The sequence below is a fragment of the Argiope bruennichi genome, chromosome 2, assembly GCF_947563725.1.
Source record: "Argiope bruennichi chromosome 2, qqArgBrue1.1, whole genome shotgun sequence".
Taxonomy (NCBI): domain Eukaryota; kingdom Metazoa; phylum Arthropoda; class Arachnida; order Araneae; family Araneidae; genus Argiope; species Argiope bruennichi.
Window position 1 is genome coordinate 13950667 of NC_079152.1, and position 26970 is coordinate 13977636.

The 26970-nt window shown below is 32.0% G+C and overlaps 1 protein-coding gene across 2 annotated transcripts in view; it reads left to right on the forward strand.

The window, feature by feature from the left end:
* Positions 1-26970, forward strand: part of LOC129960248 (brain-specific angiogenesis inhibitor 1-associated protein 2-like) — a 263166-nt gene that overhangs the window by 174572 nt on the left and 61624 nt on the right. For both annotated transcript variants that reach the window (XM_056073523.1, XM_056073532.1), the window contains exons 4-5: positions 19612-19673; positions 25718-25789. In XM_056073523.1, the coding sequence (XP_055929498.1) occupies positions 19612-19673; positions 25718-25789 (134 nt within the window). The remainder of the gene's footprint in view (positions 1-19611; positions 19674-25717; positions 25790-26970) is intronic.

The window sequence follows — 26970 nt, forward strand, 5'->3', positions numbered from 1 at the left end:
GATTGGATAAAAGGAAAGAGACAAAGTAAGTAATATCGCACCAAGGATCTCTACAAAGAGGATCAGCTCATAATAATCTAGTTTTTAGCCGTGGAAAGAGTTGGAGTGGCATTTACAATACGTAAAAAGCTATGGATCTCGAAAGAAATTTTATATCAGGCAGGATCTTGTGTTGTTACGTAAAAAGAAAGAGACAGTAATCTAGGCGTCCCGTGTTCGAGTCCTGGTTCGGGCATGGTTGTTCTTTTCCTGTGTTCTATCTGTGAGGTGTGTGAAAGAGCCCCCCTGTAAAAAGGAGTTGTGCAAGCGAGTGTGAGGGTCTTATCTTCATATGAGTTAGAAGTCAGACTTCTGCCTTCAAATGCTCAGGAGTCTTTACCCTCAGAAGCCACTGTGCCCTTCTGCCGTGGTAACGCAGACACGACATCATCATCGTCCAGAAATTCTTATATAATCAAAACTAACATCCATTGAAATGAAAGGAAAACGTTCGTATTAATTATATACATTAAATTTAAGATAAAATTCATCAAAAAGATTGAAGTACTTTTCAGAAGTATTCAAATAATTAAATATCACGATAACTGGATCTAAGTGGAAAATAAACGGAAGAATCCTCGAACGGAAATAATAGAAATACACCATAGTAATATACAGAAAAAAATCTAAAAAATTTGAATCCAGGATGATTGCAATTCTTATCTAGAACCATTTAATAATCAAAGCTCACAATTATTCAAATGAAATAAGAAACTACCGTTGCTAGTCATGCATATTAAATATAAATAAAATTCATCAAAAAAATTGAAACACTTTTCAGAAGTATTCAAATAATTAGATATCCCAATGATTGTATCAAAACGGGGAAATAATCAGAAGAATCCACGAAATAATAGAAAAACACCATAGCAGTATACATAACAAATCTAAAAAAAATAATTCAAAATAATGGCAATGCTTATCGATAAGCATTTAAATAATCAAATCTCACAATTGCTGGCATGAAATGAATAACTATTATCACATTTGTATTATTTGATTTAATGTACCTACTAGTCATGCACATTAAATATAAAAAAAAATTATCAAAAAGATTGAAATTCTTTTCAGAAGTATTCAAATAATTAGATCTCACAATGATTGGATCGAAATGGGAAAATAAACGGAAGAATCCTCGGATAGAAATAACGGAAAAATACCTCCCAAACTTTCAGCCCAATTGAAGCGCCCTAACAATGGACTCGAGCAGCATAAGCAATAAAAAAGGGAGAAGTAAACGCAGAAGAACTTTCCCTTAATTGCTGCTCGCCGTCGGAATCAACGCTTTTATTGGACACGCTCTTGTTTATGTGACACCCAAATTGACAGTTTAATGCATTTTTTTCGTCTCGCCTGTTCCTGCAGTGGCGGCGATCGTAATAGCAAGGGCGTAAATTTCGGGGCGTTTACGAGGGGCGCCTCTCCCTCAAATCTCAATACAGATCGACTCGAGTCGAGTGGAGGGAGTTTTGACGACCGCCAGAAAGGGATTTGATAGGAATTTATTTAATTTATCTGCTCTGGGTGGGGTGGGTGTCCGAGCCTTCATTTTAGGAAGAATAGTTCGGTGATAATTTTCAAACTTGGTAAGAAAATTTTGTGCTATATATTGTAAGATATGTTTGTGTATTTATTTGCTAACAGTTTTCCGAGACCACATTTGGTTCCCCAGGAATATTGGTTGTATTTAATATTTACTTTCTCGTATTTTTACTCGAGATTTTGATGTATCTCCATGTTTTAGATCTCCCTGTGTTCAAAAAATTCATTTTTGGAAAATATACATCCGTCTATCTGTCTGTGACAAAAATAACTCAGAAACGCTTTGTGTTCGACGGTAGAAATTTAGAGTATGGCCTTTCGATCGAATTTGCATATTTCTATCAAATTTTGTGTAAAATCTGTTCAGAGCATGTTCGTCGGACCGGCTGTCTGAATATAAATTAACACGATAATTATAAAACGTGGAAATCCAGATAGATAAGATTTAATACACAGATTTAACACCCAGTGTGTGGGCACCTATCAAATTTTGAGTCAATCCAAAAAAGAGTTGATTGTCTGTCGGTCTGTACTTTCAGAAACATGTAAATACGATAGTTGAAAATAGCATTGACTTGAATATATCAAATTTGGTATGAAATTTTGTGACTACGAGTGCAATTTTGTGTCAAATCATTGTTTCAATCGATTGAAGAAAACTTATGTGAAGCACAAATTTGATTTTCGGATACTATTAACGGATTGCCTGGGATTTATCGCCAAATAACTCGCCAAGGATGACGTAATAGATTCAGTAAAAATGCCAAATTCGAGCCAAAGGTTAATATAATTATTGTACTCCAATCTCATGCAAGGCGGTCTGTGGCATGGCAATTTTATTAGAAAGTATCCGACAATATTTTGGGGAGATTACTCCAGCTGTTTATTAAATCTTTAATGCATAACATGACGTTTATGATTCGTCTATAAATATTTTTAAATGTCATATTATGGCAAATAATAAAGTTAAATTATTTTAATAACTTCACGCCATTTCTGTTTATTACGTACAAGTTTGGATTGGTTTGGTTTAGTTATATTAACATCCCGTTGTAAAGCAACACTAGCGCTATTTTGGGACGGGCCTCGTCATTTTGAATTGTGGTCAGATGAAGAGGACGACATCTGAGCTGGCACCCCTCCTCTCTACACCACACCGCACCAGCAGGAGGACGTTTGGCCCTTATGGATTTAACGTGCAACATATCCCCTTACACGACGTTTCTTCGATGGAATAAAGTCTCGAACCTTATCACCAGGCCACCGTGGCTCTATCATGTGCAAGAAGAATCTTTTTAAGGCAGTTGAATCCCATGAAATCATATTTAAAAATTAAAATATATATATAATTTATTTGGATTTACAAGTTGTCTTTTCTGGTTGTGAAATTTTACTTTCTGAATCCTCGTATACAGATTATCTTTCTTCCTTCACTTTCATTCTTTGAAGAAAATCATTTGCGGCATGAAACGGTGAGAATGATATTTCAACAATGAAATGAATTGCTGGGTAATGAATTGTTTGGTGAAATACGCAACAACCATGTTTGAACTATATTTCAAAATATCTTGTGCATTACAAGAAGCTTTAAAATTTTAAAAGCATTAAATCACTCGAAATTATAAATCCTTTACTCCAGATGAAATTCTGCGAAAGAAATAACTCGGATCATTAATCTCCTCTTTTTCGTTTCAGAAATGTCTTATTATTTAATATTAAAAATAACCTAGTAACATATTATATGAGTTTGTTTTCAGACGTTTTGTTTCTCAGAAAAATCTTCATTTGAATTTTTGAAGATCTTATTTATTATCCTTATGCGTTACAGAAACATAGAATTTTGAATATTTTTTAATGTTCCATAAATCATAGATTTCCATTAGTTCATTTAAAGTAATATCCAAGGTTTTGTCAACTAAAATATTATGAGAAACCAAAAACCTAAAAAAAAAAGCCATCAGTCGTTTTCATTTAAATTTGTTTCATTTTAAGGAAAAAAATAACAAGGATGAAATATTAATTGTCTTATTAATTAATTAATCGTTGTTTTTAATTAAAAAGTTTATAATTACATCTCATAAAAAATATCTGAAATATAATTTGGAAACAACATTGATTACAAAAAACCCAAATACAAAGAAATAAAATTAATAATAGAACCTCTTTAAAATTGTTTCTATCCAATACACGCCAGAGACATCATGTATAGCAGGAAATTAACGCAATTTCCCATTCCCCCTACTATCTTTTATCAATTAAACACCACCACCCCTCCGACAGGTTCCGCTACACCCTATACCCTCACCCTCCTCCGATGCATAATTGCCTCTTTGCCGAACAAAAATGTTCGATACGTTACTCATTCTGTAGTATCCACCCCCGATATCGTTTGGCAGAGAGAGAGAGAGATGGCTCTCACAGAGGAGGAGAAGAGAAGTGAAGATGCAGAGAGGATGCTGAAGATGAGGGATGATTGGAGGCAGAGAACTGTCAGCGGCATCCTTTCACCGGCGGCAGCAAGTGGCTTTGACATTCCACTCTGCGGGGTGGAGGGGGAAATGGACGTTTGCGATTATCGTCTGTCCTAATATTCTTCCCTTTCTCTTTCTGTGTTGTCTTCTTTGAAAGAAGGGGGTGGTGGCTGGTGGAATGTTCTTTTGTTTGTGAGAATATCGTCTGAAGGATTCTGCGAGGATGTGTTTGCCGGACTTTGTAAGTGTGGTTGAAGAACAAAGTATTCCCCTCGAGGTAGGCATCTCCCATCCCGCACCTCCCCAAGGGCTTGCTTCAATCGGGAATTGAAATTTCTCGAAGGTACGGGAGAAGAATATTGAAAGGGAGATGGTGTGTGGGGCTCGCTGAACTTCTGTTGGGGCATTTGTTTGAGTAAATTGAAAAGGTGCAATGCACGTGAAAGGGAGGAACGAATCGGTTGTCATAGCAACCAAGCTAGTTGTGTAACTTATTCTATTTAGAATTTTCTTTTTCTTTAAATTTTTAAAGAAACGGCTTCTTACAAACAAAAGTTATCCTGTTTCCAAGCATGAAAAGTTCGTTTTGTTTTTTCTCATATTAGAAATCTTGTAATTGTCAAAAAATATTCGAATTCGAGATTTTGTCTAATCCCAAAATTTCAGATTCTTAGTGTTCGAAAAACACTTTTTATTTTGAATATGTCTGACTGTCTGTGACAAATATAACATAAAAATAATTTGAGGTAGACAAATTAAATGCGATGTATTGGTTATGTAACAAATAAATAGATTTCTGTCATATTTTTTTAAAAAAATTGTACAGAGACCGTATGTTTGTACGATTGTGCAAATACAAATGAACACATTAACTGCACAACTTAAAAGACCAAATAGATAAAATTTGGTATTTATATTTAGATGCAAAGTATAGATATATACCAAATTTTAAACCAAATACGTAAAGGTGTTGACCACTATTTGGTCTGTATTTTGGTATAAATGTAAACAAGATAAGTCAAAATGTAGTAGTGACTTGTATGGATAAAATTTGTTACTCAAATTTTAGCATCTAGAGTGTAGGTCTGTATCAAATTTTGTGCCAAATTTTTCAGAGTAATGACTGTCTCTTTCTCCAAATTTTCGCAGGTATTTTAATGCAATAATTCAAAACCGAAATGAGTAAAATACATGAAATTAGGCATGGTCCTTTCTTTATAAAATTCTTGTTCTATACCAAATTTTGGTTTCATTTCGTCGTATAAACATCTTCCATGATTCATACTTATTTCTTTTCTTTATATAACGACGCGCAATCTGAAAATACTGAACACTAGTACCTTAAGGGCCTTCCCAGTGCCACAATTCATTGGAGGAAACAAGGAGAACATAAGACATTTATTAAAGAAAATGCGAAAAAAATGTTGGAGTGATGGTTCCGCTTGTAAAGATTATTTAAATATTTTATCGATCAATTAATGAAAAAGTAATTGAAAAAAAAAATTATTTCATAAGATTCCATTCAATTCTATCAGGGATTCTATCTATCTATTTTATCATTCTGATTCGATATCTCTGACATAAATATTTTAAGAAAGTATAATGAATATGATAAAGTTGCAAGGGTGAGTAATCCTCAGTATGTGTGTAACTTACTTTGAAGCAATCAGGTCGACAGGAAGAAAACAATTTAAAACAAAAACTTGAATTTATTCTTCCACTGTAGAGCATGATATGCATGATCGGGGACGACCAGCGAAACGCGTCCGCTTACATCGGCATACAAGAGAAAGTGTGTAAAGTTTTCCCTTTGCACTTTATTTTATATATATATATATATATATATATATATATATATATATATATATATATATATATATATATATATATATATATATATAATGAATAGTAGATTTTCCATAACAGAAAAAAAATAATTTTCGAACTACACTTATACCGATTATTATAACATTATAACTCACAACTTTTTTTTTAAGTATCTGACATCGATTTTATTGTTAGAGAATCTACTTCTTTTCTTCGAAATTCTCTCAAACAATGCGTTCGTTCTTCCCCCCCTTGCTGCTAGGCAAAAAGCATTCAATTTGTGTCAACATGCCTTGTCTGCCTCGTCACGAGGGATAAAAGATAAATCCCTCCCCGGAAGAGTTCCCTATTCAGGGAAAATCTAATCGAATTCGAATGCTGTCCTTAAATGACTATTCAGATGCCTGAATTCGGGGAGATGGGCGCGTTTGCATTTGAATGAAAACAATGTGTATAAGAAACATTACTGGAATGGAGTGGAAGAGTGTAAAATTCGCTCTCATTTGCATTCGAAATTGAACATGATGGTGATTTAGGAGATCATAACTTAATGTAATCAACTCATTTTAAAAGAAATCACTATCAGAGTAATTTGATATTGAGGGGACAGTATTTTTTATTTTTTTTAAAGAAAGCGCATATCAATTGTCAAAGCCCGATATTGAAGAAGTTTTTTATTATTTAGGGAAGAAAGCGCATAGCAATTGTCAAAGCATGCATTTTTGTAATCGAATATATAACGGAAACGTCTTTGGTGATTGAAAAGACTTATTTAACCTTTTAAACATTAAACAAATTAATGTACAACCTTTTATACATTAATTTTTTTAAGAATCATTATGTGTTTCTTAAAAAGAATTTTTTTATTATTATTTCGTTCTTATGAGCTTTTCAAGATAAGAAACCATTGTCAACATTCGAAAATGCAGAGTTAATTAAAAATTAAGAAAATTTTTGATGTTTTATAACAATAACTTTTAATTGGGGGGTGGGAGCAAATTATTTTTACTCTTGACCTTGTCTCCCACTGGGGAGAGGGGGGCGTGTAATTGAGTATGAGAAGCTTCTGGCATGGTGGTTGGCTCTCTCCTCCCTGGAGGTGCAAGAAAAAGTAGGGGTCTGGCTCCTCCCATCGATGACGGGACGAAGTATTTTACCATTAAGGAAGTATTTACCCCTTAGGACCCAACCACAATTCCCGCCAGTGTTGCTGTCGTGGTGGTTAAGTCATTCAGACTTTTCCGTGCACATTCCGTCGGGTCTGAGTAGCCAGTTTGTGGTTACTCTTAACTCAGAATATTAATCTCCCTAAAAACTCAGAAAATTGTCTTTTAATGATACCAGTTTAAATTCTCTGTGCAATTTTTCTCTAATTTCTTAATAAAAAATTTTTAATCAACAATTTTTTTTAAATTAAAACATTTAGTTCCTACTAATTAATAAACTCAATATAATAAACAGTCTGTAAGCATGTTTTTATTTTCATACTGACATTAAAATTAAATTTCTTTTCCAACGGAAAATTCGATCGCTTACTTTCTCCGATGTTAAAATTAAGATAAAAATTTGCTTTCTTTAGACATCAAGTCTGAAGTCAGATTTTCACTTTCGCTTATTTTTTGCATGGTAACTTTCAAGCACAGTAATGTATAGGTAACTGATTACATTAAATTCATATTTTTCAGACTTATTTACCAGTTAACAGCGAAATTTATTTTTTATAGTTCCTCAAATATGCCTTTTTAAAGCCAATCAATGGCGCATATATACGGCGAATGCAATACAAATGATTGTATAGTAAATTTTACGATAAATCGTGATGAAACAAATAAGATTTCATTTTTATTAGGTAAAACATTATGCATCGACAGCGTCAAAATGAAAATTTGGGCTGACAATATTTCATCGATACATCTTGTACAAAAAAGTAAAAATAAATGAATAAAAGTAAAAATAAAATCTACGATCGCAAATTTCAAGTTATCATGTGAGAACATTATTATTTTTAAGTCATTATTTGTCTTAAATAATTGAAGTCATTAGCTAGTTTTATCCAGTTTGAAACAATCACGAGACTGTCAGATTACGCATGCATCGATATTTAAAAAAATGATGGGTTCTTTCCATCTCAAAATCGATCGAGATCCAAGACTTTGTTTGCCAGCTAGAAAAATTAAAAATGAAAGTTTAAAAAAATTATATATATATATATATAGGGATAGAGAAGTCTCGTGATTGTTTCAAACCAGTTTAAACTGGTTAATGACTTAAATTAAGTAATACAAATAAAGACTTAAAAAAATAATGTTCTCACATGATAACTTGAAAATTGCGATCGTAGATTTCATTTTTCTTATTGCGTTTTTTTTAAAAATTATTTCGAGTTATTTTTAGGTATTTTCAGTTACGGTGTTTAAATGCATGAAAATGGTCAGGCCAATAGACGATCATTCCTTTGCCGTATTTGGTTCAGAATTTGATACCAGACCTACAGTTTGGAAGCTAAATTTTAGTACTAAATTTCATTTTTCCACGTCACTGCTTTTTCAGCTATAGCGTTTACATGAGTCCAAAAGTGTAGACCATCAAGTAGTCAACATCTTGAGATATTTGGTTCCAAATTTTATATGTGTCTATACTTTAGATTTTAAATTTGTATACCAAATTTTATCTATCTAGCTCTTTATACTTTGTAGTTACCGTGTTTTCTTGTCCTGGGTCAGCCGGACAACCACACTATGTTTGAATGAATTTCGTTTAAAATTTGATCGAAATCTATAATTCTGGTGAAAGGACAACGTATCACGTTTCATCCGTACAGCTCAGAGCGGTTTTGAGCTATCATGTTCACATTTTTGACATTATGTAGGACAAACAGACATAATGCCAAAAATATGTTTTTCGCACCCAAGAATATATGAAACATGGAGATTCGTCAAAAGTCCGAAACTTTGACGACAGAAGATTTTCTCCATACTTCGTATACCAGAAAGTATAAGTGGAACGAACTGAGATAAATGAAATGTGATCTTGATACAAAAATGGCTCTTCTGTATCAAATTTTCTTTTGAATCGTGGAAAAAGAAATGTGTACCAAAATACAAACTTAATTTCACTTACGATATTATGTAAGCATAAAACGCTCGTAGTCTGGAATAAGGGAATGTTGCTTTCTTTTTATGCTATCACCTTTTACCGATTCTTTTTATACATATTTATATAAATGCATCCACTCGTCGCGTTCATGCCTCTGTCCAAGATTCTACAATTTCCATAGATTTGGATATCACCGAAATTAAAAGGATCAAAGAAGTTCCGAGGGAAACCTCTCCCACTGTATCCACAGAACGCGAAATAATTTTCAAATTAAAATGACATGTTGTATTTGATGTGTGTTATTCAGATTCAACATAGTTTTATATTTAAACCCGATTATTTGAATAAGCTATTTAAATGAAAGGGAGTGGTCTCTCCAAAACTTTCTCGCATACTCTCTAATAAAGAAGTTATCCCAGATAATGGCTTTCACGAAATACTAAACCTTGAAATGATTACTTGATAATGGCTTTCACGAAATACTAAACCTTGAAATGATTACTTGATAATGGCTTTCACGAAATACTAAACCTTGAAATGATTACGTGATAACTGCTTTCACGAAATACTAAACCTTGAAATGATTACTTGATAATGGCTTCAAGAAATTCTAATCGTTGCGTGAATTTAGCATTTTTACTGAATCTATCGTGTCATCCTTGGCGAGTTATTTGGCGATCAATCACCTGATATGCATTAATAGCAGTTGACACAAAATTGTATTTGTAGGCATAAAATCCTATACTAAATTTAATATATTTAAGTCTCTGCGTTTCTGAGTTACTGCTATTATATGTTTGTGAAAGTACGGATCAACAAATGCTCACTCACTCCCTTTTCATATTTGGACCAAACTTTGACAAGTGTCTATACTATACACTTATATACTATACACTTGTATATATACACTTGTTAAATCTATGTAGCGAATTTCATCCATCTAGCTCTTTTTGAGTTGTATTTAACGTGGTAAAATATATTCGAACAGCCGTACAAACATAATCCTTCAAAACGATTTGCTGAAAATTTTATAGAAATCTACAAATTTGGTGTAAAATATGTATAACAAATTTCTTACGTCTAGTTAGAAGCTTTTTTTTTTTTTAATTTTATCTTTGTCAGAGAACCAACGGGGGGCACCTCGAAATGAGGATGAGATGCTTCCGGCATGGCGGTTGGATCTCGCCACCCTGGAGGGTACACAAATGGGAGGGGGGATCTGACTCTTCCCATCGATGACGGGACGTACTTCCTTCGGGAAGGGTTGTATCGTGGCCGGTGATGGCCCTTAAGACTCAACCACAGTTCCCGCCAGTGTTGCTGTTGCGGCGGTCCGGTCATTCAGCCTTATGGTTTAAATCCGTTGCCTTCGTGGCGGGTCGGAGAGTCAGTTGGTTGACTTATCTTCGTCAGAGACAGACAGACATCCTTGAATTCCAAGAATGTGTTTTCGAACTTAAGGAGGTCTGAAACTTGGAGATTCATCGAAATCTCGAGTTCAAAGGTTTTGAACATTGCAATATTTTCTCTACACAACTTATACGATAAATTAAAAAAAAAAAAAGAAAGAGAAAGTCTTACTCTTGCATATGTTATTTTGAATATAAACAGTAGTAAATCATACTTTAGAGAAATCTGAAACGGGTGTTTTTTGTGTAATAATCAATAACAAATAATATTCTTTATTTATTATTTCAATCCATAACACACTATTAGAAGATTCCTTTAATTAAATTAAAATATCAGTACAGTTTATTCAATTATTGGTACTTGAAACCCACGTCAGTTTAACTTAAATTGTTTCATAACATAGAAGTGAATTTTTGTAATAGATCTTCTGATCAAAGAGCTTTAAGATTTTATACATTTGCGTGACCTTGGTAAAAATAAATTATTTACCGTTTTAGGAAATTAATTACAAGCTAATGGAATAATTTAAATAAATCTAAACACTTAAAATCTCAACACTTAAATTGCAAACACTAAACACTTAAATTGCAAACACTAAACACTTAAATTGCAAACACTTAAAAAGAGGATTTCAAGAAGAATCCAGAATATGTTAAATAATTATTTATCAATCGGTCACTAAAAAGCAAAAATTATTTATATATTTAAAATTTGCTAATAACTAATAAAAATACATTTTTAAAACCTGTTTCTTATTAATTTTAGTTTAACAAAAGATTTCATGTTTGATTAAACTAGAATTTGAGCATTAAATTTATTTATATTTCTACCAGAAAAAATGCATAATTTAAAGCAACAATCAATTTATGTTAAATAATATAGAATTTGAAAGCATTTAAGCTTTACAGTTATTTGTATATCTTTGATAAAATGCCATAATTTAGCTTAGAAAATTTCATTTTTAAAGAAAATAGAATTTAAAAGTGTTTGGACTCTAAATTTATTCATTTTCCTTCAATTAAATGATGCCATTTTATTGAGGTATTAAATTGTGTCATAAATATTCAAAATTATTAAATCACTTTAAATAATTAAAATTTTATAAGCATTTGTATACTAGAATTTTTCCATGAATCATCGATAAAAATGCACAGTTTATTAAATTATTAATAGTCTAGAATTTTAAAGTATTTTAATACTAAATGCGTCCATATTCCTTTGATAAAGAGAGACATCCCTTCAAATCTATTATCTTGACTAGCATAAAAGAAAGAACCATGAAATACTATATCAACAAATCCAGAAATAGAGGACGATCATATTTACTTTCCAATTCCACTCCCACGATTAATTACTTAAAAGTCTAGCAAAATAGAAATGATTCAATAAATTCTATAAATCCTTTAATATGCAGCTGCATTTTCTGATATTTCATTGAGAAATCCTTTGTCCTATTTTCCGCAGTTTTAAATAGTTTATACATACATCAAAGTTAACTACCATGAAGTAATTCGTTTAGAATCATTTCAGAATTTCTAATCTAATTTGCAGAGCATTTGAAGCGATTTAAACAGCTGAGATTCTTCTCACCGTTTCGTTTAGTTTGTACAAATATTTGTTCAGAGCATTTCATTTCGATTGCAGTTCGAAATAGCGACAGATTTCTAATCACAAGATGTGTTCGAAAATATATTTTTACCCACCACAAATACAAAGTAGGCAAGAAAAATGTATACTGTAATCAGAAAAAAATTCACTGGCCTCTAGATTAGCCTCTAGATTCACTAGCCTCTCCCAAAAAACCAATTTTTGGAATTGTGTCTGTAATACTATAACTCTAAAACATTTTTAACTGGAATGATGAAGTTTGATATGTGGTCTTCACACTAAATTTGTAGATATTTATCAAATTTTAAACCATATCCACTCATTGGAATTTTGTTTACATGTATCTTCAACGATAGCGAATAAGATAATTACAAAGCATATTGGACTAGATGAACAAAACTTGATTACCCAGTTTTAGCATCTAAAGTACAAATTCGTATCAAATATTGAACCAAATCTGAAGAATAAATCATGTGTCCATCTATACATCTTTGCATGCATGTAAACTCAATAACTTGAAGGCGCAATTTGGATAAATGACATTTGGTGTGTAATCAATTTGATAAAACTGCCATTCAGCGCGTAATTTCGGTTACCAGTAAACTTTCAAAATACTTACTCGTTTCTCGAACATCTAAATTTAAGCTGGTTAAATTTTTACTTTCTCGTATAGTAATAGTAAAAAAAAAAAAAAAAAAAAAAAAAAAAATCGAACTCGAGATTTTGACGAATCTCCTCGTTTTAGACTCCACTGAGCTCAAAAAACACATTTTTAGAAAATGTCTGTCTGTGACAAAGATAATTCAAAAACGCTTTGAGCTAGACGATTGAAATTTGGCATACCGTCTTGACACCAAATTTGCAGATTTTTATCAAATTTTGAGTGAAATCTGTTGTGAGGAAGTCCGTCTGTTCGTCTTCTTGAATATAAATTAACACGATAATTACAAACTGAAGAGAGCTAGATAGATAAATTCGGTACACAGATTTAGCATTTATAGTGTAGATACCTGTTAAACTTTGAGCCAAATCCAACTACGGTTTACTGTCTGTCGGTCTGTACTTTCAGAAACATGTTAGCTCAATAATTCAAAAACGCAATGACTTAAATATATTAAATTAGGTTTTGGATTTTGTGACAAGAACAGTTTTTTTTTGTGTCAAATTTTTGTTGCAGTCGATTGAGGAAAACGTTTATAAAGCACAAGTTCGATTTTTGAATACTATTGAGGCATGCTAGGGATTAATCGCCAAATAACTCGCCAAGGATGACACGGTACATTCAGTAAAAATTCTAAATTTACGCCAAAAGTTAATATTTTGTAACTATTGTAGACTAATGCCAAATAAAGGGTTCTGTGTCATGACAAGTTTATTACATACGCGAGAAATTTTGGATTAAAACCTCTTTTTCTACCTTTTAAAATAAACATTTAAGAAATAATTTTTGAAAGTCACACTATATACCTCTGATTAATAAATGATTGGAATAGGCTTCTTAAATAAATAACCAAAAACAAAAAAGAAGAATTACGCAGACAGTCGCAGGAAACCAGCATTAGTATTAAACGAGATTATCTCTTCCTTGCAGCAAAATGAACTGATAAATATTTAGTTACATTATGTCATAAAGACGAAATAACACCATTCCCATTCTTTTAAGCTCTGAAGAAAAAAAAAAACCTGCCAGAAAAAAAAGTCACACATTACAATTTAGCCTTCGTTTAATCTCCAACCCAGTGATTTAAAACGTCCCCTATTCCCAAAAGAGGCGTTAACGAAATTAAAATTAAGAGTTCCTCTTCCTGAAAAAAAAAAAAGCTTAACACACACCTTCTTGTTTCCCGCGCTTTAATTTAGAGATTGTTCCAATCCCTTTTTCACGAGCAGAGAATAAATAAAAAGCAAATCTCCTTTTCCGGTACCAGTCCCCTTTCCCCAGCTCTCCTCTGTTCGGCTCACGTCCTAATGGCCATAAAAGCAGCAAGGTAACTGCTCAACTCGCTTCGATATTGATGGTCTCGCGACGTCACATATAATCACCTCAGCATGGAACTTTCTGCGTACGTTACTTTTCGTGCCAAATCTTCTTTGGCTATAAAAGCCCCTAACTGAAAAAATGTCTCCCACCCCCGATATAGAGGATTCTTTTTTCTACTTTTTTTATTTTTATCGTCTGCGCTGAAATTCCACTTTTCTTATTGGTTAGATCTATGGGCCATAACCTGTCAGCAAGCTGTGTGACTTAAGTAATCCACTGTTCCGATATTTATTGGAAAGAAAATGGTGGCAACGGCGAAACAGAATCGTGTGCACCACGTGGAGTTCCTTCAAAATGGGGAGGGTAGGATTATGACACTTTTCGATATCAACTAGTAATATCGTTTTGCGTTCTGGAATACAATTTTATTTTCACTCCAGATATTTTTTCTTTCTGGCTCCTAGTTTTTTGAAAACTTTAAACATTTTGTGCAATGTAGGTCTTTTTATGGCTTATTTCTTCTTGAAAATTGCAACAATATCTTTTATCTAAGTCGGAGCATTAATCATTACTTCTGAACTTCTTTAAGTAGAAAAATGCCACGCAATAGCTATGATTTCCTTTTATAAATTTTACTATTTGTGCACTGAATCATCGTTCTTTGATCAAAAAGCAAGTGACCAATTTACTTTTTTTATTGAGAATAACAACACATGTCAACTTGATATATTTTAAAACAAATCGGTGAAGTATGAAATTATCTTTCTTGCTTGGGAATTTACAGAGTGTTAAAATTCTTGATGTGCGCTATGTGACATTTAAATGTGTATTGTTTATCTTTAAGGTGTATGTACACACTTAAAACTTCAAAAATCGTTCAAAATATCGAATATTTTTTTTATTGCTTAATAATGTTCTCTGATCCTTTAGCTTTCAAACGATACCAAGATGTTGTCAATATACGAAATATTTCTCGAGTTATAATGATTTTTCTCGAGGTGCTTTCATTAGAAACTCTAGTTACGGTTTTTTTAAACTCATTTTATGAGGAATGATATTTTCTCACTATGTTGCTTCATTCAAACAATCATAACTCAACAAGAAATGAACCAAATACAATTATTTATGTGTCAAAATAATCTGTATGAAATAGCGGATGTTTTGTGCTTCAATCAAAGTTATATTTATAGAAATAAATTTTTAATAGCTTTTTAAAAGTTAAAATGACAGAAAAAATCTCGCCTTTTCTATTCATCGTTGATAAAATATTTAAAAAAAAACAAAAAAAAAAAACTATATATTTTTATAACTTGATTGAGGCAGAAAACATGAAGACTAATATTAAGCATAATTTTCAACTAGAATTGTGTGCCTGTATAAATTAGAATTTAAGATATCCTGTTTCAAAAAATAGGCTAATTAGCTCATTAAACATTATTTAATTAATTAATAATTAGTGTAATATAATTTTTTTCTCACTAAAATGAGTTTAAACATATATTAATGACCTACTGTGAAAAAAATGGATTTTTAAAGTTAAAATTTAAAAAAAAAAATCTTTTAGTATGTACGTACACCTAAACTTTTTCACTACTAAACCGGCCAAAACCAGTCCAAAATATTAATATTAATGCACCGTTAATTGGGCGGTTTGTTTCAATCTAGGGGAGCAGAATGAAAAGTAAGTTATCACTAAAGATGCCTTCTCTTTTCTTTCTGAATTACACACTTGAAACAGAAATTAGTCCAGAAATGGCTCTTTAGAATAGAACCTGCATGGCCGGAGTAGTAGTGAGAGGGTAAAAGATTTTTAAAAACAAGTAAAGCTTCAAAATCAATTTAACAATCGTCTGTAGAAAATGATATTTTTCATTTTTTTTGCCAATACTGCAGACTTAGCCTTTACTGATATGCTGTATCTGGAAAATAGAAACATTTTACTCACCTAGATATATTCTCCACCAGGTCTTGAGCCCCATTGACAATAACTTAAAAGTAAAAATATGAGTGCTTTTCTCTAATAAAATACAAAAAAAAAAGTTGACAAAAAAAAGATAAAAGATGAAATAATTTGGATATAATTTTTAGTTTTTCGTATAAGAATTATACAAAAAGTAATCATCAAAAAATTCGGACTCAAGATGTCGACAAATTTTCATGCTTTACACACCTGTGAATTCGAAAAATACATTTTTGGAAAATATATGTCTAATTGTTCGTCATTCTGTGACAAAGATAACTCAAAAACGCTTAGAACTAGACGCATAAAATTTGGTATATGATCTTTACACCAAATTAGTAGATTTCTATCAAATTTTGAGCAAAATCTATTCAGAGGAAGTCTGTCTGACCGACTGTTCGAATAAAAATGATACAATAACTACAAACTGAAGAGAGCTACTAGAAGAATAAGTTAACGCGTATGCAGATTTAACCTCTGTACTACAGCCGCTTATCAAATTTTGAGCCAAATCTAATAAAGAGTGAACAGTTTGTCCGTCTGTTTCAAAAGCATGTAAACCCGATAACTCAAAAATGCAATATATCAAACTTGTTATGTGATTTAGGGAACTGCAATCATAGTTCTGTCTTAAATTTTGATTTTAATTAGTTGGAAAAATTTGCATCTCAAGCACCAATTCAATTTTATTCGTTTGGTTATGTTAACGTCCCGTTGTAAAGCAACACTAGGCCTATTCTGGGACGGACCTTGTCATTTTCAACCGCGGTTCAGATGACGAGGACGACACTTGAGCGGGAACTCTCCTTTCCAAACTTCCATACCACACCATCGGGAGTACGGTCGGCTCCGATGGATTTTAACGTGTACCAGACCTGCTGACATGATGGTTTTTCGGTGGAATCGCTTCTCGAACCTGAAAACCCTTTCGTTCCGAAGCTGAGACCTTACCACCAGACTACGGCGACCCCTCACTTTTATTAGAGAGTATGCGAAAAAGATTTGGGAAGGTCACTCATGGTTGTTCGATAAATAATCATTCTTTCAATAGGCCAACTTTCTTAAGCAAAAGAATGGGTCAAAGTAGATCGTTCAGTGGGGATCGTTTTAGTATTTGTTTTTTTAATTTCTGGTACAAAATCTCCGCCTTGCAAAAATATAAAAAAATCTGGCCTGCTACTTCTAATTCCTTTAGGAAAGGTTCATGTAACTTTTCATCGATTGAAAATGATACTAAAATGCGATAAGAAATGTCCCAATCGCAAACATTTATCAAATAAAATGAGCACAACGTTCTAAATCTTCTATCAAAATTGGATGACAAGACAAAAAAATTAATTTTATGCAGTTAATTCTTAGGTTGAACTATATAAAGATAAAATTCAATTTTATGAAAAATTTTCATCGCAAAATTTATCATCGACAATCTTTTTTTTCTGGACAGTAGCAAGGATTAATTGATCCAAAAGGTTCAAAGCCATTTATCAGTGCCTCTTAACTCAATTCCTCATTGCATAAAATACTTCTGTTGTTTTTTATAAACCAGGAAAGGAGAGCTCGTTAAATCAGGGCTTCTTAATTTCCCTCATTTTCCTTTCCTTTATTTTTATTCCACCCTCCTTTCCTTTCTCTTCATCTCTTTCCCGTTGCCATCCGCATTTAATGAAGTAGAGCATTTTATATTTAATTAAATTTCATTCTCCGAAAGTGTAGACACTGGAGCTTAATTTAGACGTGGACGGCATTTCAAATGTCACAAATTTCCACCAAATTCGGCTGGAGAAGTGTTTAAACAAAGCAAGTCATCTCAATACTGGAGGGGGGCAGAGATTTTCCTTCTCTCCCCCCTCCCTCCCTTTTTTTCTCTCATGGATTCGACCAACCCTTTCCGAGTTATGTCAAGTGGAGTGGTATCAGAAGACAAGTCGACAAACATAATGAGAAAGATTAAATCTCTTGCAGTTTTTCTTGCGGTTTCGGCAGGAAATGAATAATTTTTTTTTCCGGTGGCATCTCTTCGTTTTTATTTTTATGGAATCGCTTCTCGTTTTCTGTGGGGCTCACAAAATGTGTGTTTACTTTCTCTCGCACAAACCGCGAGATGTTTTAATTAACTTTTTATCGTTATCTTCTGGAATAATAAAACTCTCTTTGAAAAGATAAACTTTCGGGTGAAAACTTTTCTTCACTTTTAGAATATCTCTCGTTTGGCGACAATTTTTTTTCTTTTTAGCCAAGTGACATCTTATTTGATATTTTTTTTCCCTCCCTTTCAAATTATTTACTTTTATACTAACTTAATAAATGTGAAGATAAAAATCTATTTTCGACTGAGATTTAACGGAAAGCTTTATTATTGACTGGAAAGAAATGAGACGTTTGAGAAAATGATGAAGTTAAAAAGAATGATACCATTTTGTCTTCTCTTTAGTAAGATCTCTGTCTATATTTTTACTAATAACAAAGAGAAATATGTATATGTCTGTGTCTGATGGTGCTTTGCAAACCAGATGTAGAGGTACCAAATTCGGCAGATATATAATTTTGAAGACAGGAATGTGTTCCTTGGAGATATTTTTCTTAAATTTTAATTAATTAAAAATAATCGAAACTTTGACATTTCCCATGATTAATTCCAAAATTGTTACAGCTCGAAAGTGATTTTTGCATCATCTAACATTTCAAAAAAATAATTTATATTATAAAATAATTATGGAAATTATTCGTCGAATGCAAGCGCAGTATGTGACAGCTGTTTATCGCGAAGCAAAATCTTCGAATGGATAGAGCTTTCAAACAGGGGAGAACTGCTGAACAAAGGTACGAAACAATAAAGGAGTTGGGATTCGATTGCTGGAATCCCCGCTATACATTCCAGACCTGGCTCCAAGGGATTTTCGTATGTTTGGGCTATTGAAGAAAACGCTAAGGGGAAGAAAATTTGGAACTGATGAAGTGATCATTGATGCATTTCAAAACTGTTTACAGATACAATTGAAAAACTTTTTTTCCGAAAGCTTTTCGAGAATCAAAAACACTTGTGAAACGTTGGAAAAAATGCATTGAAGTCCAAGGTGTAGAAAACAATATATGCAGAATCCATAAAGAAAAAGAAAATATGTTTTAACTTTCTATCATTAGAGCAAATTACCTTTTATCAAATGTTCCTTTACGACTCTCTCTCTCGTATTTTTTTTTTTTTTTTGTTTTTATCCCAGTGAGATCTAAAACGTAAAAATTCATCAAAATCTCGAAATCGAATTTTTTTACAATTGCAACTTTTTCTCTTTACTTCATGTACGAGAAAGTAAAAATTATATTTTGAAAAAAAAAATCATGAATATTAATATTATGCATAAAGACATTTATTAGAAGTAAAACAGAACCGATAGTCGAAGAGAGCCAGCTAGTTATCAAAGTCATTTAGTGCATAATAAATTTAAGACTAAAAAAAGGGATATGATTGAAAATTGAAATCTTTCGTCTCAGTACAATAAAAAAACTGTATTTGACAAATAATGGATTTCAAGGTTCCATGAAACTTTTAATGTAAATTAGGACTAAAGAATGAAGAACAAATAGAATTCCGAAAAAAGAATATTTTTGTGTACAAAAGTGTGTTTTTGAAAACTGTTTTCTCATTATTATTTTTTTTAAATTTCAACTTCTTTTTTTAGGCACTGCACTCATGCAACTGGTAGAAGTTCACAAAGAGATACATGCTCAACAAACTAATATTGTAAGTATATCTTGAATTTTTTTTCCACATTAGCAATATCAAACGTTTAATATACTAATTTTACGTTTTAATTTAATAATTGCTTTAATACTTAACTAATTATTGTTTACTTACTATTATTTAAAACTAAATATACTCATAGTTAGTAAGTCAAAGTTGCGCTCCGTTGACTGATTTATTCGTTAAAGGTTCCATTTTAAATTTAATAACGGGTTTGAAAAAAAGATTTGGATTTCTAAATTAGAAGCAGATGATGAAATTTTAGCTTCGCTATCCAATTATTGAAACTTGAATATAGTAAATTTAATATGGGTTATAGCTAAAAAATATTCTTTAATATAACCATAAATGTTCTTCATTGTCAAATGTTAAATTTTATTAAATTTAATTTTTAAATCTGTAAAAATGAGTGTCATTTAATATCCGTATAACCTTTTAAAGTGAATAACAGTTTGTTTTTTTGAGTATGGAAATATGTAAAGGCAAAAATCCAGTTCAATCCTTTGAGTTTACACTTATGAATATGTGTCAGTTAATATTTGTGTAACTCCAAATACACGACATAGTTTGCAGCTGATTGCTTTAAAAGAAGATAACTTGGGAATTTAACTTCAATTTTTTCTTCCATGGAGGAGTACGATTCGTACGATTGGATAACCGGTGAAAAACACGTCTTTTCACACCGGTATACAATTGGAAAGTGTTTAAAATTTTTCCTTACCAATCTTACTAAACGATTCTTTTAAGGTTTTCTTTGACTCATGTCATTTCAGGAAAGGAAATCTTAGGTATATTTGAAAATTAAGACACGGACATTAGGGATTTTTGAAGCATGAGAATTACAGATTCAGCAAGTGTTATAAGTAATTAAATAAAAAGGTGATTTTTGGATCATCAAATAAGAGAAAATTTTAGAATAAAGTAATATGGAATAAAATTTAAAAAATAGGAAATTCATTAGCATATAAATTAAATTAAGTGATCTAATTGCATATTAATAGAAAGAGGAAAGAAAAAAAAATTCTAAAATACATATTGCTCTAATTTTGGATGGAAAATATATATACATAGAATGCTTGCTTTTTAAGACACGCGGGCTTTAATTCAGTATTTCAAGGTCTGATTTCAAAAGTGCATGTTGGGGAAAGACCTGCCATTTGAAACCTTGCTCAGGCGATAAGGTCGATGTTTGAACTGCCCCATCGTAATCACATTTAACCTCACACCAGCATGACGAAGAACAGTTTTCGAATCTCGGCATTGATCTCAATGTCCAATTTTTATTCTTCCAGACACTTCCCTTGAATGCAGGCTTGTAAATTTGTGAAATTATTCATAAGGGATCAAATATACTCACATTGGTTTGGTTTTGAAGTTTGAAGAAAAAAACTTGTACCAAAGTGCTGTTCTTTTCGTTTGAAAATAGAAGGGCGAGGTACGCCCCAAATTTCAGCCTTTATATCTTCAAAGTGGCTTGTTAATCTGGCAAATAAAAAAAAGACATCTTCTGAAACAGGGGTAGCCAAATTGTTATAGTCGACACACACACACTTGTCTTTGTTTGTTTGTTTGTGTGTGTGTGCGTGTGCGTGTGTGTGTGTGTGTGTGTGTGTGCGTGCGTGTGTGTGTGTGTTTATCTCTACAATTTGCAAAAATATGATATTTGCTTTGAAAGTTTATCTAGCTTGTTGTAAAACACGACAAATTAAAACAATACGCAAACAAGCGTCTAGTGTGGAACGACAAGGAAGGAAGAGACTAAACACAATAACTAGCAAGCGTCTTGTGTCGAACGATAAAAGAAGAGATAACACGCAATGCACAAGTAAGAAGCTGGCGTCGAACGACAAGAAAGGAAGATACAAAACAAGCATCTTTTCAATGTACAGTTGACAAACGTAACGATACTGCCTTTTTCAAACGTTCCATCTGTTGCATTGTCTATTGTTTCAATCTGATTGCGTTCCGATGCACTACTTCAGACACTGCCCACTAATCAGAAATTCGTTTTCACTGTTAATTAATTTCTTTCATCATTATTCATTTCAAAGCCGTTCATTATCATTTGTGTAAACATTTGCTACATTTATGAATAAATCTTTCTTCAGCGCAAAAGTTCCTTTTTAGTCCATCATACATATTTCGAAAAGAGCGTCTGTTTATCTCTAAAAAAATTCATTGAGCCGTGAAGAGGCCCACTTTTAATTCGGTTTCGAAAAAGTGGGTAACATGTTTAAAAGTTTGAGAATCCCTGCTCTGAAACTTTAATAATCCACATATCTCTTTCAGTTTACACTTTCGTTATTAAATTAAAGAATTTAGCTTCAAAAGTATTTGAAGTGAGCCACATTCCTTCTTTCAAAAAATAAATTCATTCTTTATAAACCACCATTTCCAAACAATAAAAGCATTCACCAATAAAAATATATCCCAAACAATCGGAATCTTCATAATCTGGCAGTATTGACCCGAAAGTCAAACAAAGAAAACAGAAAAACCCCAACAAACAATTTCTTTTCACCTCGTGCTTCGAAAAGAAAACCAATTGACTTTAATTCCATCCCCGTGCGACGACGAATGATATGCAAATATAAATAGACAACTCGGCGAGAAACACCACCTGGGGAAAAATATTTAAAACCGAAAAGATTCCACAAGAGGCAGAACCAAAGAGAGGTATTTTTGAAATTGAAACAAAACGCCATTCTGGTTTCTTTCTTTCCCTTTCTTTTATTCTTTCCAGATTTAAAGAAAAGTGATTTTCCAGCTGCATGTAGGTAACTCAGAAATAGTTTTCATTATTTTTTTTCCTTGATTACATATTGGAATATTAGGCGCATATGCAGGGCAAATTCATTTTCGTAATTTATATGCAGACGATTTTTTTTCCATTAGGACTTTCCGAAATCGGTTTTCGAAAAACTTCTCAATCGTTTTCATTTAAAGAGGGATGAGGTTGTTTCTTCTTCTTTTTTTTTTACCTATATGTATGTGATGTTTTATTTTGCACGAAAGAATGCAAATGGAATGTGTTTTCTATGAATCAAAACGAAGTAAACTATTCACTTTATCGTCGAAACTATCTGCTGGAGCAATTTAAAGTCAATGGTTTTTGCAGCTCTTTTTATCCTTTATCGGAGAAAATGGTAGCTGGTTAATAGGCGAAATAAATTATTTATGGAAAGTCTGATGAATGTGTGTGCTTTAATGCTTAAGTAAGAATATTTTTACTACTCAGTTTTAATTCTTTTAAAAAACGTTTATATCAATTTTATAGCATGCTTACAAGTACATCGTTCTCGGATTTTAAATGCCAATTAAGTATCCTGATTTTTATTCAAAATGCTGAAGACAGTCATTTTATAAAATAACCATTGTAGTCACATATCTATTTGATACCTCAGTTAATAGAAATTTAATAGATATCATTTTCATTATATTTGATTAAGATTTGTAAAAAAATGGGTTTTGCATTTTATTTTTATTCTAGATGAAATAGAAATTTGAAAGGTGATTATCACCTCCCAAAGAAATATAAATTCCATGAGGAAATAAAGACATAAAATAAATTTCTCCATTTTGGATGGTATATACACCCGATGAGAATTTATGAATAAAATGAAAATAGTAAGAATTGAAAAAAAGTATATCATATTAATACATTGAATGTATTTTTTTTGTCGATGGATTATATAAAAAGATAAGATATATACAGAGAATAAAATGAATCTATTATAAAAAATTATATACAAACCTGGTAGTTTTTACATTATCTAAGCAATACATCTTGTTAAACAATATTGTACAATATTATGCGATATTACACTATATTCGTCAATATTTAACAACTTTATATGATATTGTAATATTTTTTATTCATTCAATAGTGAACAATATACATGTGCTTCTCGGGTATCAGCGTAAAGATTAAAACATTTGTCATATCGATGCATCAGGGTTTCTATGCTATCTTTGAACCAATGGGAGTAGTCTCCTGAAAACTTTCTTTCATATTTTCTAATAAAGATGTTATCCCCCACCCTTGCACAAAATTGTGGACCTTGGCATAGATCACCATTCGTAGGACTGGCGTACAATAGTTACGAAATAATTCTTTTAAGTGAATTTGATTTTTCACCTGAATCTGTCGGATCTCTATTGTCGAGTTTCGCATTCCTGGCGGCCGTGGTGGCTTGGTGGTAAGGTCTCGGCTTCGGAACCAGAGGGTGTCAGGTTCGAGACCGGATTCCACCGAAGAACCGTCGTGTAAGCGGGCCTGGTGCACTTTAAACGTCCTCCCGCTTGTGTGGCGTGGTGTGGAAGGGGGGTGCCAGCTCAGGTGTCGTCCTCGTCATCTGACCGCGGTTCAAAATGACGAGGTCCGTCCCAAAATAGCCCTAGTGTTGCTTTAAAACGGGGCGTTGATATAACTAAAACTAAAATACTTCGCAATCCTGGCATGTGATTAATAGTTTCCGAAAATCAAATTTATGTATTAATCACATTTCCCCCAACCGATTAAAACAAAAATTTATCACAGAACTATACTTGAAGTCATAACATCACTTACCAAATTTGATATATTTAAATCATTGCATTTTTTTACTATCCCTTTTACATGCTTCTGAAAGTATAGACAGAAAGACGATCCGCCCCTTGTTGGATTTGACACAAAATTTGACAGATGTCTATGCTTTAGATAGTAAAGAATTGTCTTCATCTAGCTTTCTTCGTTTCGTAGCTATTGTATTAACTTATATTCGAACAGCTGGACATATTTCTTCTGAACAGATTCCAAATTTTATGTGTGTATGTGCAATGATATTTTTAAAATTTAATTTAATCCTAATTAATTTCCTAATTTTTCAGCCTAATTCTGCCCATGTCAAAGTTATTCTAAAATATTCTCTAAATAAAATATTCCTGATCCTACTCCACTTTTTCTTTCTAATTAATTCAACTGAAGCTTTGTAAAAATGACTGCGTCATCGGTTTCACGTGCGGAGTGAAGGGATCCCTCTATTTCTCTTGTCAAGGTCGCCAAGCGTGCGGAATTCCAATCATTATCGACACGTGTCAGAAATCTCATGTTATATAAGACCAGGTATAAAATGTTCAGTTGGCCTTCATTTTTTTTCTTTTCGCTCTGTGTCGTTCTGTATCGTGTATTCGTCGCTCCTGCTTGTAAATAATGCGTGCTTCTCCTGGATAAAATAAAACGACGTTTGTAAAACCAGAATGCCAAATTTCCTCCGTTCATCTCAAAGCGATTTTGAGTATTCTTTCACACAGACAGACAGATATTTTTCAAAAATGTGTTTTACGTCTAAAGAGGTCCAACAAGGGGAGGCAACGAATTGGAAAAATTGACTTCGAATTGAAAGTACGCCTTTCGGATGTTCATTCATTAAAATATTGAAGCGCATTAGCGAGCGAATTTCGAGAAAATGGCCCCTCAAATTTTCAGGATAGCTTATATACTAATAATGTGTCGTTGATGTGTCAGAACGTCATAGTCGTTAATGAACTGGTTTAGCAGAAGTGGGATCTGAGTTCGGTTTTGGGCTAGTGTTTTCATTTGTTTTCTTTCGAATTTAACAATTTACATATCGTTTTAATTAATACATTTTCCATTTTCATTCAAAAACAAATAATTTTAATTAATATGTTTTTCCAACTAATTCTTGAATTTGCTTTTTAGAAGAAAAATAATTATAAATTTTCATGCATTTTTTTCTAAAGAATTTTTTAAACCCTTTCGCCATCTTCTCCCGCCCGCGAAAATTTCTGTTTTTCCACGCATTAGAGCAAACAAGAATAGAAACTCAAACAAGTAAATACTTACAAAGCGTTTTAAACGTTTAAAAGTTTTAAAATGTATAAGAACGCTTGAAGTGCTTTACGGCTGCCCTACTGAAGTTTTACTTGAACGCGCTAAACGCGTTGAGGAAGACGAAGAGGTAAAATGGCTCACAAACTGTTTCCGTACGATTCTGCTCAGAATATGTACACGCCTTTAAGCAAAAAAAATTTTCTCTTTTCAGTTAAAAGCCTTTTATGTGGATCTTCTGCTACCTCTGGAATCAAATCTAGAAAAAGATACGAAAGTCGTTGCGGTAAGAATATTTTCCAATGCTTTATTTATATTAAAATTTGTATTTTTCACAACGTATTCCACAGCTTGCATTATCTTATTAATATTTTCAAATAAAATATATGAGAAAATATCAGTATTGGTAACATTTACTTATATACTTGATGCTTAAGGCATGTGATTTTTCTTATTTAATTTTCATAATTTCTGAAAAAAAAAAAAACACTTTATAAAACCATTTGAATGTTTATTCTTTGTGACATTCTTTTTGGTATTGGCTTAATTTACATTTTTGAGCTATTTTCTAAAATTTCAAATTTTGGTAAAAAAATTTTTTTTTGCTAAACTTTATAAATTGAAAGGCATCGAATATATTTTTGTTCAATTTAGGTAAAATAATTTCTCAGTAAATTCTTTACTCCTTTAATTGTAAAATGAGTTATTTATTCATTAAAAAGAATTTTTTAATTATTCCTGTTTTATTATACCTGTTATTCATTAAAAAGAATAATTTTTAATATAAAATAATTGAAAGTTTCACATTTTTTTTTATTTGAGCCCCACTGCTCAAATAAAATGGATATAAATACAGTCATTTTAGTTTCAGGGACTTGATAAAATATTGTTTTAGTTTCCTTCAAATTTTTGAATTAATCATTTGATTAAATTTGAAATTATGGATTATTATGGAAATTATTATAATTTTGCCTTTATGCCTTACCTTAAAAAAATCATAGAGTTTGTATTTTTATTGTAAAAAAATTGGAAATGTCATGTAATATTTTTAGTCAAATCCTACTGTTTAAAGAATAGATAGAAATAAAGTTTTTTTCTTAGTTGCGAAAATGGATAATATATTATTTCAGATACCTTCAAATTTTTAAACAAATCATTTGAAAAATTCTAAACTAAACTTTATTTTATGCCTTTTTTTAAGCACAAAAAATCATATTTCTTCTAGGTTTGAAAACACTTTTGGGTTTTAATTGTTATACTGAGACAGTGTTTTCTCCATTTATTTTGATCAAAAATACAGGAAAAAACATAAATGTTTTATAAAATTTTAAAAAACTATCCTGAATTTCAATATTGGAACCACTGAAGGACGTGGACCCCTCATGGACATCATTGCGGTTTTAGAAGGGATAGGGAATATTTCTTAAATCTGAAATAGAAACACGGAAGTACCAGTATTCTGAGGTA